Below are 16,850 nucleotides of genomic sequence, written 5' to 3' on the forward strand. Positions count from 1 at the left end.
AGGTTAGCTACTTTACTTCGTAAACAAACCATCTAAGCGATTGGTATCTTAAGTACTTTTTTTTAATGGATTGGAATTTTGAGTGTAAATTGTTTTAAGGCCCCAGTTTATTTCAAAGAAGTTGAGTTAGTCTTCGCATTTTTTCTTGCACATGTCTCTTCTTCCGCAAATCCACAAATGGATAAGTTACTTTATATCTTTCATTCTCTTTTTTAAGAAGAAAACATTTAAAACGCTTGCTTGAATATTTTCCGAAGATTTTAATTCATTGAACTTCCATTGTGAAGCATTAAAAGATAGGGCTACTAGGAAAATATTTGTCTATGTATGTTAATATATACATACTAGATGATGCGTGTTACTTGGTACTGAATTATTTTATATTACTCTAAGTTAATTTTTGTTTCTTGATCATAAATATTTTGCTACATTATCACCCTCGTACATTGTGAATGGAATATCTTCACCCACAATAGCAATGGATAAATTATCAGTACTTAGAGTTTCGTCCTTCAATGATTGTTTCAATGCCTCCACACCAGTCTTAATTAGCTCTTCAGCATCCTCAATTTCAACAAATTTGTCTAACACTCTTTCTAAATATGTCTTAGCACCTTGCGACCTCGCACCAATGGCTGACCCATATAATTCTAAAGTATTACCAGAAGGTTGAAACTCCAAAAGATGTGGTCCACTCTTATCATATCCAACAATTAATAGACCCACCCCATAAGGTCTCCCCCCATATGACTGAGTATTCTTCTGAGCCTTATCACATAGCAAATGACCTGCCTTCTCCACGGATAGTTTCCTATTAAAAACCATATCTGAATAATTACATTGTTGTCTCAAGTAATTACTCAACACTCTTGCATCAGGTGCCAACCCAGCTAATGCTAGTCCCAAATGTTCATCACATTTGATAATTTTCTTCTGGAAAGATGATAGTTCATCCGCATTTCTCTTCAATGCCACAAGTACGGCATATTTTGATGAACGTAACCCAACGGTTACACTCCCCTGTTTGATGGCCTCGAGCGCATACTCTACTTGGAATAGTCTCCCAGTTGGAGAAAATGTCACTGTGTCCCCGTCATAATTATTTCTGAACATTGTGTAATTGGTATCTAGTTGATTGATTCAGTTGCGAACGATTTAATTGAGTGTTCTACCTGAATCAATGAATACTGCAAATTAATATCTCTATGCTGTTATAGAAATTTGCCACTTGAAATATTAGATTTGTTACCCGGAGTGGAGTAAACAGCCGTGTAAGGCGATGCCCAGCATGTAAACCCCAAGGATCTTGTAGATTGACATTGTCACATCACTTGTATATACACTCCAAGGTCCCTTAGTTAAAACAGACTATACCCTCAGGGAATTAATCGTAGTTATATTTCGATGCAAAATAAAGATAGAAATTCAAAGTGTTAATTGTAATTGGATAGTCGATGTTGAAAACCTGGTTACTATCAATAGTATACGCGACACTGGACCACATCCCTCCTTTTGTATGGGATGTACTTCATGTCATTACAGATATCATTCTGTTTTGGACCTACAAACTTATAAATTATGTGAGACCACATTCTCGAGTGGTATATTATGAAGCCATTAAAGAACTAGACCATTGTGAAACGTACGATATGTGGTGTAATACCGCTAGCATGGTGGATGAGATTACTGGTGCTAACCTATGGAGACGAAATTTCTTTTCTAGGAGGTATGATTTTAATTCTGTATTGGAACAATATTCTACTTTACAGAAGGCATTGGACAGTGGAGATTTAGAGGCAATAAAGGAGAAATTCTCAACAACGGGAGCCTGTATGTTAAGGAATTTTGCTGGGATTGTGGATAAAAAATTGTTTACCAAGTCATTATTAGGAACCAAGTTACTTATTGAACAATTCTTGGATAAGACTATTGAAGGGTTGGATATCTTAGATTCTGCAATGGTGCCCACAGCGTTTTTCCAAAGATGTAAGTTGTCTTTGGGGACTACTGCATTAATATTACAAGGTGGGTCATTGTTTGGACTTTTCCATCTTGGTGTCATTAAGGGGTTGCTATCACAGGATTTAATCCCCAATATCATTAGTGGAAGTTCCATGGGGGCTTGCATTGCAAGTATATATGGTTGCATGTCGAATGAAGAATTGACTGAATTATTAACTGGAGATAACATTTTAAATGTAATTAAGGATGATTTCCAATTATTAAAAAGTTGCGGATATGGGAATCTAGAACAGCATTTGAATTTAGGTACATTGATTCAAAATTTAATTCATCATGGTTATTCACAAGATGTGTATTTATTTTGCCAATTTGTTTTGAAATATATTGTTAAAGAGATAACATTTGAAGAAGCATATCAAATGACCGGGAAAGTTTTCAATATTGTCATTCACCCAACTGATAAATCATGTCCTAATTTACTAAATTATGTGACCACTCCAAATATCTTGATCAGTTCTGCTATCAATTGTAGCCTTGGTTCAGGTGTAATTTCGGAGGACACAAAATTGCTTTGTAAGAATCTTAATAATGAAGTGGAATTATACCTTTCAGAGGATAAGAATCTAAGGAACAGTTTCCTGACTCCAGAAAATGCCATAATACCGGACGAGACAGAAAGCCCATATACGAGATTGACTGAATTATTCAATGTGAATAATTTTATCGTTTCACTGGCAAGACCATATTTAGCACCCTTAGTGGTAAATGATTTAAAACATGAAATTAAAACATCAAAATATTATTACTATAAGCATTATCCGGAGACGGACAATGGGATAAATTTGCCCGAATTAGGTATCCCACAATTAAATTTTACTGAGATGGAACCCTTGGCGTTCAAATTCAAGTATCATTTAGAGAGGAAGTTGAAAAATATTGCTACAATGGAATTTCATCATAGAATGCAGGTATTGGATAATTTAGGATTATTAAGTTCATGGGTGAAGAGGTTAATTATCGATGAAAAGACGCCTCGATCTGCCATTGAAATTGCAATAGTTCCCAAAATCAAGAGTCTTTCGGTGACAAGAATTATTGAAGGTCAATTGGATAATATTCCTTATTGGATTCAATGTGGTGAACAAAGTACATGGCCCGTTCTATCCTTAATTAAGACACGTTGCACAGTAGAGTTTAAATTAGATGAGATAATAAGGATAAGAAGAAACAAATGATATATATTCTATATTATAATTTTAATCTACATAATCAAATTAAAAATATTCATTCATTCAATAGAAAAGTTTAGTTGAATCCTTTTCATTCAAATATAGATATTCATTTTCCACCACATGTGTTGATAAATGATTCGATGTGGCACCACCTCTTGTAATCTTCAATGACCCAGTAATATCTTTGGCTCTCCCTGTTTCCAAAGGTTGTAAACTTAGGACAGCTATACTAATATGGAAACATGAATTTATAAATCTCATGAATTCTGTGACGTCCTTAGTCATAGAATAATCCTTCTGATACAGGTCCACTGAGGTAGTTATTATTAGCAATCCGCATCTCTTTGCCAAGGGTTTAATGAATAATTCATTAAGTTCATCACTGGTTAACCCATCTACTAATGAAAATAATAGTTCAGGTTGTTCCAAGATTATAGTAGAGGTTGAATCATTGGGGAATAATTCTAATAATGACTGGAAAATTTTCAATTTGGGTTTATTAATGATGTGATTCATTAGGAAATCAGTCAAGAAATCTAAGATTTTGTATGAGTTGGCATTAATCTTTAATTTTTGGAATGCATTGACATAAAATTGAGATTCGTGAACAAATGAACCGATCGTCAAAGATGCAGTTGTGTTGATTTGTTGTAATTGAGAGCTGGATGGAGGGGACGATAAATTCACCGAATATGGTGATCCATAGACTGCTGTTTCAATTAATGCATTTATCAGCCAAAATGGTTGAGTGGAGGATGTGGATGTCAATAATATCACGTTATGAGCGTTTCCGTTGAAGAGCTCTCTACTTAAAGCTGATTGATCGTTGAAAATCGTCAAGTCCTGTCTTTGAACGTCACCCATCTTGTTGCTGTGTTTGCAATAATGAGAATGAAGTAATGAAAGAGCTTACTAATTTACCTCAGTTAACTGAAAAATGGCAATTAATCAGTTTATAATTTTTCAATGTGCGCTCATCGCAGAATATCCCGACACAAATTAGTATGGGCCAGATGGGTCGGATTTAGGTATAGACTTCATCGTATAGTAACTCGGTATATAAGTAAATTAGAAACGCTAATAACTTATTCTTTCAATTGTGAAGGGAGTTTCAACTTCTTTATGTACTATATTGAACTGTTTATTTTATTTTGAGGACTGACTCCCTTTAAAAGTCTGAGTGGTTACGTAATCCGGTTTTTTGAAACAAATTAAATTACAACGCTTGCTTTCATCCTTTGATCATTTAACCAACAAGACTATCTCCATATTTCTATTTTAAGAGCAGAAATTTGGTAAGAGAGACTCATATTGAATAGCAAGAACTAAACTAGATTTAAGATGTCTTATAGAGGTACGCCAGTAAACAATCTCAATGGGTTCCCAAACGGTGGATTCCAAGGTAAACCCACCCTTCAACAACAATTCCCTACTACTAATGCTTATTTGAAGCAATCCGTAAAGAAATTTGAAGAATTTGCCGACAAGATTGAAGATCTGACTTCCACACCATTTGTACAGAAATTGAGACCTCATATCCCCGCAATCGCTAGATTTTTCATCGTTGCCACTTTTTATGAGGATTCCTTCCGTATCTTGACTCAATGGTCGGATCAAGTCTTTTATTTGAACAAATGGAAGCATATTCCATACTTTTTTGTTGTTGTGTTTCTGTTGACGGTTCTTATTGCAATGCCCATTGGTGCTACGTTATTGGTGCTAAGAAAGAACACTGTTTATGCTACGGGGATTTTAGTCGCATCTATTGTATTGCAGGGTATTGTTTATGGTCTTGTCACTGGCTCAGCCTTTTTATTAAGAAATGTGAGTGTCATTGGTGGGTTGTTAATTGCCTTTAGTGATTCCATTGTGCAAAATAAGATGACATTTGGGATGTTACCTGAATTGAATAGCAAAAATGAACAAAATAGAGGGTTTTTGCTATTAGCGGGCAGAATATTAATTGTCATTATGTTTATTGGGTTCACGTTTTCCAAATCCTGGATCACCGTTTTCCTTACTATCATCTTCACTGTTTGCTTTGCCATTGGATTCAAGACTAAGTTTGCCAGTATTGTATTGGGGTTAATCCTTACTTTCTACAATGTCATGTTGAACAATTATTGGTTCTATGATTTTACCAAGAGAGATTTCCTCAAGTACGAATTTTACCAAAATCTAAGTATCATTGGTGGATTGATGTTGGTCACCAACACGGGTGCCGGTGAGATTTCCGTGGACGAGAAGAAGAAGATATACTAAACCGCACATGCATACACGCCCGTGAGGGTCAATATGCTATTCGTTCCGTTATATATACGTATTATTTCATAACCAACCATAACATAACATTACTCATCATATAATACTGTAGAATGAAGTCGGTTTATCGGAATCCGATGTAAATGAACCCTAACTTTGGCATTCGAGCCGTTCCTTCCACCACTACAGATGCTCCGGGGTGCCCTGATGAGGAGGGTGCACATTGCTTGCTATACTCCTCAAGTAAACTCTATTATATTCGTATATTCCGGTTGCCATGGCAACAGACAGTGCATCCCCCACTTTCACTTCTGCGGGTTTTTCTGTGGTGGCTGCATTTTCAGGTGCAATTCTTTTTTTTCTTTGTTAAAGAATTTTCATTCACAATAAAGCCGTAATAAAGGTTGCCATTGGAAGAGAGACTGAATACCGAAATATTTCCTGCAACCCTCTCTGGCAATGAGCACCCAACGTGCACCCAATTCCATCAGCTCATCGCTTAAAGTGTATATAAATAGCTGTTGGGAGCACATCTATAACCTCCGAACTCTGACTCTCAGCACTGGGTAAACCACACCAATCTAACAGTCACTTACTTACTTGCAACAATGTCATCGGTATCCACCACGGACCAGGACATACACAACTTGTCCACGCAAGCTCACACGCAGGACGACTCCATTAAGAAGGAGACAGTCTCTGCAACAATAAATAGTGTCTCATCGCTCTCCGAAGAAAGTGTCAAAGATGCTGGTGTCAATAATATTGAAATTTACGCTGAGCAATACCAGAACCCATTCTTACGTGCTATGTTGTTCTTCTCCCTGTTCCTGGTTGCTTACGCTTACGGACTAGATGGGAACATCCGTTACACTTTCCAAGCATTGGCTACTTCTTCTTACTCCGAACACTCTCTGCTGTCCACTGTTAACTGTATCAAGACAGTCATTGCCGCCGCAGGTCAGATCTGGTTCGCAAGAGCCTCAGATATTTTTGGAAGATTAACAATTCTTGGTGTCTCCATCATTTTCTACATCATTGGTACCGTCATTGAATCGCAAGCTACCAACGTGGCAAGATTCACTGCCGGTGGTTGTTTCTACCAATTAGGTTACACAGGTGCTATGTTAATCATCGAAATTATCGCTACGGATTTCTCCAATTTGAACTGGAGACTACTAGCATTGTTTATCCCAGCTTTGCCCTTCATTATTAACACTTGGATCAGTGGGGACGTTACTGCCGCGGTTAATGGGAACTGGAAATGGGGGATTGGTATGTGGGCTTTCATCTTCCCCTTAGCTTGTATCCCTTTGGCTTGCTGTATGCTACATATGAGATACTTGGCTCACAAGAACGCCAAGGATCGTTTGATGCCCAGTTTCACTATCCCCAAGGACGTCTCACGCAAGGAATACTTCATTGATGTCTTCTTCTGGAGACTGGATATGATCGGTCTTCTCTTGATCGTTTGTTTCTTCGGTTGTGTGTTGATCCCATTTACTTTGGCTGGTGGTATGAAAGAACAATGGAGAACAGCCCATATTATCGTTCCAGAAGTCATTGGATGGTGTGTCGCTTTACCACTGTACATCCTTTGGGAAATAAAATTCTCCAGGCATCCATTGACTCCATGGGAATTGTTAAAGGATAGAGGTGTATACAGTGCCCTAATCATCGCCTTCTTAATCAACTTTTGTTGGTACATGCAAGGTGACTACATGTACACGGTCCTTATCGTCGCAGTACATGAATCTGTCAAGGCTGCTACAAGAATTACCTCATTATACTCCTTCGTCTCCGTTATCACTGGTACCATCCTCGGTTTATTCCTAGTAAAATTGAGAAGAACAAAACCATTCATCCTGTTTGGTATCTGTGGATGGTTCATCTCATTCGGTCTATTAATCCACTACCGTGGTGATTCTGGTGCTCATGCAGGGATCATTGGGTCCCTGTGCTTGCTTGGGTTCTGTGCAGGTTTCTTCACGTATACAACACAGACATCCATCCAGGCAACCACCAGGTCTCATGCTAAGATGGCAGTCATCACAGCGCTTTATCTTGCCTGTTACAACATAGGTAGTTCTTTTGGGGCTGCCGTATCTGGAGGGGTCTGGACGAATGTACTACCTGATAGAATCTCCAGAGGCATCAGTAACCAAACCCTGGCTGCTGAGGCTTATGGTTCACCTTTTACCTTCATTATTACTTACACTTGGGAAACCGCGGAAAGACAGGCGGTAGTTAAGGCGTACCGTGAAACACAGAAAATTCTGTGTATAATTGGGTTGGTATTTTGTGTTCCGTTGTTGATGGCCGCATTAATGCTGAGAGATCATAAATTGGAGGATGTTGTCGCCCTTGATCAAATGTCAGAAAAGGTAGTTGAAGATGACGACCCAATCTTTGCATTTTTAAAGAAGTGCATCCCATTTTACAACAAAAAGAATGGTGAAACTTCTACTGTCACCACATCTACCGACGGTAATGATGTTGTTGAAATGGTATAGAGAAGCAAGTCCATTTGCGCCTCACTTTTCAAACTTAAACTCATTATACTGAACTAATTAACTAACTAAATAATATTACGTAATCCTATACCCAAACTTCAAGCATATTTAGCATCTTCTCAATATACTCTCTTAAATCAACAATGGGCATTACAAAAGGTACAATTATCTATTTGGAAAACGGGTTTCTTCGAGAAATTGAGAATGTTTGTATTGGAGACATGATTTTGCAGCCATCAGGCACAAGTCAACATGTTATAGATATCAAAAGCACAAGTCGAGAAGTGATTGAGATAAAACAGATAACAAATCACAGGAAACTTGTTGAAGAAAGAGCATTTCGGCTGCTCACCACCTTATTAAGTTGAAAGCCAGTAAAGATAGCACCATCCTCGCAACTTCAAAAAAGTTTCCTTTTCAAGATTGTGACAACTTTTTGCATAACAAAAGAATTCAAAAACAATAAGCCTCATCTGGCATGGTGGACTGGTAATTGGCATAAAACAGGTTTAAGTTGGTCAGTCATCTTACAGCCAATGAGAGAATACATACTAAAAATAATTGAGTCCAGTTATTTTGCTGGTGATTTCTTTTTGGGTCATTTTCTACTGTATATGCAAAAACCAACTGATCTCAAAAACTAACCAATTAAATAATACTTCATAATTATATACTCAAATAAAAAAAATATTTAAGATTCTAGTGTTCTATCTAATCGATAACCAACTTTTATATGGCTTGTATTAGTTTTCAATTCAACTGTTTTGTTTTACGTATTGTCCTTGCTCTTTTATGTCATTTGCAAGCACGGTTAAGACAGTAGTAGCGAATGTTAAATATAAACAAACTGACGTATACAAGACATGCAGGTAAACGTTAACAATTTTTTAAAATAATTATATGTACAAAATATTTTATTTAAATTTTGCGTTAAATATACATAACTTTTCCTTCCTTTCTTAAGTATGATCGAAAAACAAAAACAAAGTAAGATAAAAAAATAAAATAAACTAAAATGAAACAAATATTCGACACCCAGACACCTCTTTCTATAGATTTTCATTGATATGATAAATCAATAGTTATATAGTTCTTCAACATATTCAAGCTAGGGCGAAACCTAAACCAGCAGCTAAAGAAATGGTAACAACTGAAGAAAGTAGAACTTGAGCCAAGTTCAATTTAGCGTTGACGGAACCAGCATTAGACTTCTTACTACCACTGGTAGAAGAAGCACTAGAAGATGAAGAACCAGAGGTAGCTGAGGATTTACCGCTGGAAGACTTGCCAGTAGCTGAAGAGGTCTTCTTACCTGAAGAAGAAGATTCACTGCTGTCAAAAGTAGCGGAGACAGAAGCAATGTTAGTACCGACACTACCGATTTGAGATAGAGCAGTAGCACAACCAGCTTGGGTAGTAGCATCTTGTAAAGTAGCAGAACCACTGAAGTCACAGTCGGAGCTACTACCACCGTTAGCTTCGTAGTAAAAGTTCAAAACAAAATCTAATTGTTCCTTGGAAGAACAGAAAGAGTAAGCACCGTATTCACCACTGGTACCATTCTTAGAAATACCAGCACAAGAGACCTTACTACAGACATAGTTGAACAAATCTTGGTAATCATCTTCATCAACATCAGAAGAAACAGTACAAGAGACAGAAGCAGCCATACAAGAACAAATGTTCTTGTCTGGAGTAGGTGGTAGGGAGGTTGCAACATTCCAGTACTTTTGACTAGTTGGACAGGATAGAGCAGTGGAAGAAGGAGTGTAAGACTTGGTGTTAGCAGAAGTTGGGCTGATACTGTGAATTTCCTTAGAGTAGTTGTTGAAATCGTCCAATGTCTTAACATCGTTACCATCAATACTGACCAAACCGTACTTGTTAGTTTCTTCAAAGTACATGTAAACAATACCACCAGACCAGACATCAGTCATGTCACTACCGTACAAAGCTTGAACTTCGGTAAATTGTCTTGGAGAAACTTCATTACAACCATACTCGGAGAAGAAGATTGGGATGGACAAATTAGCAAATTCCTTAGTTCTGTCAGAGTAACCAGATTTGGAGAAAGTGGAAGTACCACACCATTCGTACATGTTGATACCGTAGAAATCAGCCTTAACATCGTCATCACCACAGGCAAAGTAATCAGCAATGGCAACTCTAGTATCAGCATCATCATTGGAGGAATAACCGACTGGAATGGCTCTATAGCCTTGGTCAGAAATATATTTCTTAGTGTCTCTAACGGCAGCCTTAACGAAGGCAGAGGCATCAGCGTTAGTGAAGTTGTTGGTGACTTCGTTACCAGCAAAGAAACCTAAGACGTTAGTGTAGTTAGAAAATAAATCAACAACGGAAGTGTAACGGTCTAACAAATCCAAAGTCCAAGATGGACTGTCTCTGTTAATGGATTCAGTAGGAGAGGATAAATCAGCAATCACATAAATACCGGCATCGTTCAAAGCGTTCATACATTCGGTATGATCCAAAGAAGTGTTTACAGCGTAAACACGAATAACATTGGTATCAAGTTGTTGTAGGTATGGAATATCTCTAGAACAACTGGTGTAATCAGCCAATGGATCATTGATGGTAGAACCAGAGGTCACATTAGCAGTATCAGCTTGATAAGCAATACCCTTCATGTAGAATTGAGACCCATTGTTTGAGTAGAAAAATTTGTTTCCGACAACTTCGATGGCTGGTAAGTCGGCTGATTTTACCAGACTGGCCAAGAATGAGGTGGCAGTGATAGTGGATAAAGTCTTCAATAACATGTTGGTACTAGAAGAGCCTATATATACTGGTGCTATACACTAAATACGGAAAAAGAAGAGATTCTGTTGCGAAATCTGATTAAAGGTTTATATAATAAATAGTTAGGAGACGGAAACAGAAATGGTTTAATTACCTCGAGGAAGTTTCGTGAACTTTGCACTGGGAGAAAAAGAAAAAAAATTCACTTTCCTTTTTGAGCCATATTGACAACATTGTTAAAATGCCACGAAGCGAATTTGCCATAAGCAGAGAGAATCCGCGGAGTAAGGCGTGCCATAACTCTCGAGGCTTGCGTGGCTTTCCACTGACGCGTCGTTCTATTAAGCCTCGTAGCTCCTATGAATAGCTAATTTTCTTGCCCTTTTGGGAAATTATTAAGGTTAATTAGTCCAGTTGTCAGGATTACCATCTTGGCAACAGTCACCTTATATGGTAATATATTTGACTGTTTGCCCCATGGCCGGATCAGTCGGCGCCACAAATGGGCCTGTATCATTGTTGTCATGTTTGTATGGCTGGACTGTTCTGTTCAGTGGCGTATTTAACACCAAAGATTGAGGTTCAGGGATTAGTTCATCTGCAAAAAATGGTGCTATAAATAAAAACAATAGATTCAACAACAGCATAAAATACAGGAGAATATATTTCGCAATGATAATATTTCTGCGTCTTTTTTGCTTCTTGGTAAAGATTCTCTTATGTGAAACTAATTGAGTTGGGTTCAACCATAAAAGTGTCATAGAATGGAAATAATCAACAAAGGGAAAAAACAGTAGCGGTGTTTGCATATACAGTAGAAAATGACCCAAAAAGAAATCACCAGCAAAATAACTGGACTCTATTATTTTTAGTATGTATTCTCTCATTGGCTGTAAGATGACTGACCAACTTAAACCTGTTTTATACCAATTACCAGTCCACCATGCCAGATGAGGCTTATTGTTTTTGAATTCTTTTGTTATGCAAAAAGTTGTCACAATCTTGAAAAGGAAACTTTGTAAATTAATTGACGTTAATAATAATATAAGTGTCCTTGTAAAATTCCAACCTTGAAGAAACCACATGATCTCAAAGTCAATAATGTAGATAAAGATGGAAAGAAAATGGACCATAAATGAAATAGAACTTCCCAGACTTGCAGAACAAAATGCCAGAAAAGGATAAGTAAGAAGCGAGATTCCAAACCCCAAAAGCAATATTATGACATTGAAGACAATAGGTAAAAACGTTACGATGGACAGACGAAGAATAGAGTTCGTTAGCTCGACATCTTGTGCGCCCGTTTGTGCATTAATGAACATATACGCAGAAAAATTAAAAGAAAAGTAGAGGAGAGGCACAATGACTTCAGCACCTAAAATATTCCAAAATCTTGTTCTCTTATCAACTTTATCCTCCATTTCAGATTCATCGTCAATAGTTTTCCGCTTATATCCTGTGAAGATTGCCCTAGAAGCCTTAATATAATTTGACCAACATTCTTTCTTATATCTTGAATTCCCTGATGACAGCCAATGAATAAAGTTTCTATAATCAATAAAAAAATCAGAAAATACAAATTGGTGAGGGTTGAAGATAAATGGAGCAAAACAAAGTGACACAACTGTTATCCAAAACCAAAGGAGAGCTGGTTGCCACATTGAGACTGTTGCAAATAAAAGCATCAAAAAAATTTGTATTCCACTATAAATAGAAATTGTAGCATACCGTGAATACAGTATTGAGAAATTTACCCTAGTAATTGCAAAGCCTCTTCCTGTGGCAATGTATTTTGCACCTCCAAATGTGACATCCATCAGCAAAGAATTAGAATATACCTGACAAACGAAAACCTCAAACAATGGTGCCATTGATAAAATATGGTGTATAAATCTTGCAAATGCCTTCCATATACCCTTTTCTAAAATTTCTTGGATAATTAATGGCGCAAAAGCAATAAAGAACACAATGAATATGGAAAGAACAAAGATGGAGACCCAATTAAGTGCAGGTTTAATGTTGGCGCAACCCACCGGCTCCTCTAGCCTAGTTATTGATGCATTCTTGTCATAAAAACATACTATTACTTCATAATTCAATGACCCCAAATTAAGTAGTAGCAGGAAAAACAGCTGCAAAGATAAAGAAATAAAGAGATTGTTTAGATGAAATCCAGGATGTGCATAAAAAAAGGACAAAAATCTATCGATTGGTAATTGGGTTCCCAAATAATAGTATTCTCTTGATAGCAGCTGCTCTCCCATACCAGCCCCAATTTTTGTGGTAAAATTTAGGATAGATCCAAAACCTAAGTCGCGTCCCTTGCCACATTGATAATAGTCACTATGTTTTATCCTTCCACCACGACAAATGGCATTCATTCCTGCATATATATCCTCGTTGAGATGCAAACTCTTTTGAGCCTTTGAAATGCCCCCTCTTGTGGTCATAAAAATGGCGTTTATGAAATCAGGATGTCCATAATGTAATTTTCCACCAATTTCTGCCAAGGTTCTTGCAAATAAAGTACCAAACGTCTGTTCTTTTCCAGCAGCAATATCACCCAGTACTCCAATATTTTCAGAAAATATATATTCTCTTGCTCCAACTATAGCTACTGGTGCTGGTTCTTCATCATATTCTATTCCGGCAATATATGGAATTTGTGTATCAACATCTAATTCTTCAAATTCACTCAACACCGAGCGAATCTTCAAGCATTCCTCTAAATAATTATCTTGGTTTGCATCAATGACTTGAATGTATTCGCCACGATAGAAGATAAGTGAATGATTTTGATTATCGGACTTCCCATCTCCTAATATAGGATTTCCCGACAATCGAATCTTAAATATCGGTTCTCGCAATCCAGTTCTTTCATTTAATTGGGCATATCCATTGGTTAAACACGAATAATATATTATTTCACCGTCATCTGGACACTCTTCCTCCAAAATATAAGATATATGGAGAAGAGGAAATTTACGTAACAAAATTTCAGCAGCTTCCAGTTCTTCAGCTGTAAATTTGGAGTATCTCTGCATTGCAATAACCATACGAAATTTCCTAGCTACCAAGTTGTCTAGCTCATTCTCCCACATCTTATCATCATTTTTATACAACGAAAATGAAGATGTGTGTTCAACCCTATACAGCAACTTTATTGCCTTTTCATAATTCATAAATCCACAAATAGTTCGAAATAAGGTTTGAGACCTCAATGATGCCCACATACGCGTTCGAAGGGTATAAAGTGTATCAGACGCATTGAATCCAAAATAATTATACGGCAAATCGTTAATCTTTTCACGAATCAAATATTCTTGATCTTTATACAACATCGATGGTATACTCATTACTGATCCTGATTGACTATCATAACTATCAACAGCATCTTCAGAATAGTCTGGATTAAATAGATGCTTGTCCATGGTACCCTCCATTTCTTGTGAAGAATTTAATTTTTTTTTGAATGATGGCTTATTTAGAGATTTCGTATCTCTCACAAAATTCAACCATTCTGAAGGGTATAACTGCTTAAGGTACTCTAAAACAGTCAGCTTATTGCTAGGTGACTCTTCCTTTATTACTTCTTTCAAGCTTAATATTATTTTTTCATTGTAGTGGGGAACTATTACGGTAAATGTTGGCATCGACTCTACTAATAAAGGTTCAGTAACAGGTGTAGATAGAGATTGAGCAAAGAAAGAAATTCTTCGTTCAGCCTCAGAATTTGGAGGAAAGAAATTTGCAGATTTAAATGTTGAATCGTCTTGAGCAATAAAAAATGTTGGAGATTTCAATGTTCTTGCGGCAGAGTTATACATATCAGACGCTTGCTGATATATCAATTTCTGAAGGTTTTCAATAGAAAGCAAGTGCTCACGATACATTGAAATAATTATAGTGTTCCAAATTTGTGATACTAATATTTCAACATTGTACTTGATATCCATTTCAGAAGTTGCCAAAATTTTAGAGTAAATTCTGGTTGGAAGTTTAGAGTAAATGTTTTTCCATGGGGTAAAGATAGATGTACCTAGTGAAAATGATAAAATAATCGAAAAGATACAATTGCAGATGATATACCAAAGATAAGTATCCAAAAAGAATAGTCCTAAATCCGAAAGAAACATCAAAAGCAGAGTTATCTTTGGCTGAGCTTCACATAGGAGAGTTCCTAGTAATCTGTCTCCATTACATCGAACTTTTAAAATGGACAAGACTCTAATTGGATCTCTTAACGATAAAGTTAAAAAGAAATAAGACTCAATATATTTGCAAAGAAAAACAAAGACCCACAATCCGTAGGAAAACCATCTACTTCTGCCATGCAGTTTTGGAAATGATGCAGTAAAAGTTTGAGAAGAACTGTACCGTCTAGTTTTACTTCCTTTATTTAGATATGAACCGAATAATCCACCTAACGGTCTAATAGCGAAGAATAAACTTGTCAATATGGCAAATACCAGTTGAATAATAGACAAAACAAAAGCAAACTTTGAAGGAGTTCCAAGGTCCAAAATAAAAAATATGTAGAGGGATGGCATAAAGTTAAGAGCGAAGCATACGATTAGACCAAATAGTCGTTTCGACAAATGCTGGGCCCCAGGCCATTCTCTCGGCACAAATTTCCACTCAAAGAGGGTAGCAATAATCTGAACTAAACATGTAATTGCACCACCAAAAGCTACGGCAGAAAGTTTTGCTTGGGAAGTTGGTGAGTTGTTCAAAAGCTGAGTATAATCCTTTGTATATAATGTGGGAGAGTTGTATGCAGTGAAAAACCAGAATGGCGCGAAGTGAATAATCCAGAATCTGTTGAAATTAGGTACGCAATGCATCCAAGTTCTAGTTTCATAATAGGTTTTGTAGAATGCTTTCGACCAATTTACATTCTTAAGATGAATGTATCTTTCACCGACGTCCTTATCTACAAGCCGAATTCCTGAGTTTAAAACGATTCTCTCAATGCCTTCAGGATACCAGAACAATTGATTTATATCATCATAACCAATTATATTTGCATGATCATGTTCTCTTCTCACCCAGATCCCCGATGAATTTTTTCTGTATACCTGATTTCTTAAGAATTTATAAATTGGAGTAATAACTTCATTTAGGTAAGTGTATTCGGGTAATGCATTGGTATTTCCAGATTCTATGGTGTTAGTGTCATAATCAAGTGCACATTTAAATATAAAGCAAAGGCACTCAGGAGCAAAACGAACTTGGTTTGCTTCACCCCAACATAAAAGATATAAAGCGATCTGTCTTACCATTTGGTAGGGTGTCAGTGCCTTCATTTTTATTTTCCACTTGTAATCTTCCGCCTTTAGACAATCTTTATCTCTTAATTGTTTCTGGGATAGAGCTACCCTTGGATGCTCATTAATAAATTCCAATTCTCTTGCCTTCCATTGTTTTTGTTGCTGTTGTATCGTAGTTCCACGTTTCTTGGCAGCTTTTTTATTCCTTTGGTGGGACTTACCAGTAAGTTTCATATTTTGAATACCAATCTCATCATCAAGATCTAATTGGGCAGCAAAGTACCATTTTCTGTAATTAGCATTTTCTCCACCTATATACGAAACATGTAAGGAGATCAAAGCAGTCTGGGCGTCCGTTCTACATGCTCTAGAATCTAATTGTGCAAGGAAATGGTGGTACATATTTTCCTTTGAGGACTGCTGAAATCCAAACTTGTGACTCAACTCATTAAAAATGCTTTTTATTTCTGCCTTTGTAACAGGGACCTGATCATCCTGGCACCAAGCCGGATACTCATCAACTTCAGGACTTGGTATATCCATCATCAAAGTTGTTGCTAGGATACTGTATCAGAAAGCTTGTTTCTTGTAAGTCAATGGAAAAAGAATTCAAGAATATTTGCCACCATATATATTCAAAGCACGGGCATTAACTACCATCCCTTGATCGAATTAGCCGCCGAACTCAAACTTCTATCCTCAGATTACGTAACCCACATCGTAAATCCAGTGTTTGCCAAGCCTCAATTATCGTTCCCATTCGTTACCCCGCAACATATTACGTAAACATACAATGTTTTTGTTCTTTTTCGCGGTATTTTCCCCTTTTCTTTTCGTCCGGCATGGTT

At 36.9% G+C, this 16,850-nt stretch overlaps 7 protein-coding genes across 7 annotated transcripts; 3 read left to right on the forward strand and 4 right to left on the reverse strand.

Moving 5' to 3' along the window:
• Positions 1-411: 411 nt before the first annotated feature.
• PRE5 (proteasome core particle subunit alpha 6) lies at positions 412-1,113 on the reverse strand (the record flags this gene model as incomplete). Its single annotated transcript, XM_003676125.1, has 1 exon — positions 412-1,113. The coding sequence occupies one exon, from the start codon at positions 1,111-1,113 to the stop codon at positions 412-414; it is 702 nt and encodes a 233-aa protein (XP_003676173.1).
• Positions 1,114-1,454: 341 nt separating this feature from the next.
• On the forward strand, positions 1,455-3,197 carry TGL3 (bifunctional triglyceride lipase/lysophosphatidylethanolamine acyltransferase; the record flags this gene model as incomplete). The annotated part of the gene is made up of 1 exon (XM_003676126.1): positions 1,455-3,197. One exon carries the CDS (start codon positions 1,455-1,457, stop codon positions 3,195-3,197), a length of 1,743 nt encoding a protein of 580 aa, XP_003676174.1.
• A 57-nt stretch (positions 3,198-3,254) lies between these two features.
• On the reverse strand, positions 3,255-4,058 carry ELP6 (Elongator subunit ELP6; the record flags this gene model as incomplete). The annotated part of the gene is made up of 1 exon (XM_003676127.1): positions 3,255-4,058. The coding sequence occupies one exon, from the start codon at positions 4,056-4,058 to the stop codon at positions 3,255-3,257; it is 804 nt and encodes a 267-aa protein (XP_003676175.1).
• Positions 4,059-4,535: 477 nt separating this feature from the next.
• NCAS0D02340 (uncharacterized protein) lies at positions 4,536-5,456 on the forward strand (the record flags this gene model as incomplete). Its single annotated transcript, XM_003676128.1, has 1 exon — positions 4,536-5,456. One exon carries the CDS (start codon positions 4,536-4,538, stop codon positions 5,454-5,456), a length of 921 nt encoding a protein of 306 aa, XP_003676176.1.
• A 608-nt stretch (positions 5,457-6,064) lies between these two features.
• On the forward strand, positions 6,065-7,969 carry NCAS0D02350 (uncharacterized protein; the record flags this gene model as incomplete). The annotated part of the gene is made up of 1 exon (XM_003676129.1): positions 6,065-7,969. One exon carries the CDS (start codon positions 6,065-6,067, stop codon positions 7,967-7,969), a length of 1,905 nt encoding a protein of 634 aa, XP_003676177.1.
• A 1,103-nt stretch (positions 7,970-9,072) lies between these two features.
• Positions 9,073-10,752, reverse strand: GAS1 (1,3-beta-glucanosyltransferase GAS1; the record flags this gene model as incomplete). The annotated part of the gene is made up of 1 exon (XM_003676130.1): positions 9,073-10,752. The coding sequence occupies one exon, from the start codon at positions 10,750-10,752 to the stop codon at positions 9,073-9,075; it is 1,680 nt and encodes a 559-aa protein (XP_003676178.1).
• A 426-nt stretch (positions 10,753-11,178) lies between these two features.
• FKS3 (putative 1,3-beta-D-glucan synthase) lies at positions 11,179-16,548 on the reverse strand (the record flags this gene model as incomplete). The annotated part of the gene is made up of 1 exon (XM_003676131.1): positions 11,179-16,548. The coding sequence occupies one exon, from the start codon at positions 16,546-16,548 to the stop codon at positions 11,179-11,181; it is 5,370 nt and encodes a 1,789-aa protein (XP_003676179.1).
• Positions 16,549-16,850: the final 302 nt, after the last annotated feature.

Source organism: Naumovozyma castellii, chromosome 4 (assembly GCF_000237345.1).
Source record: "Naumovozyma castellii chromosome 4, complete genome".
Lineage (NCBI taxonomy): Eukaryota > Fungi > Ascomycota > Saccharomycetes > Saccharomycetales > Saccharomycetaceae > Naumovozyma > Naumovozyma castellii.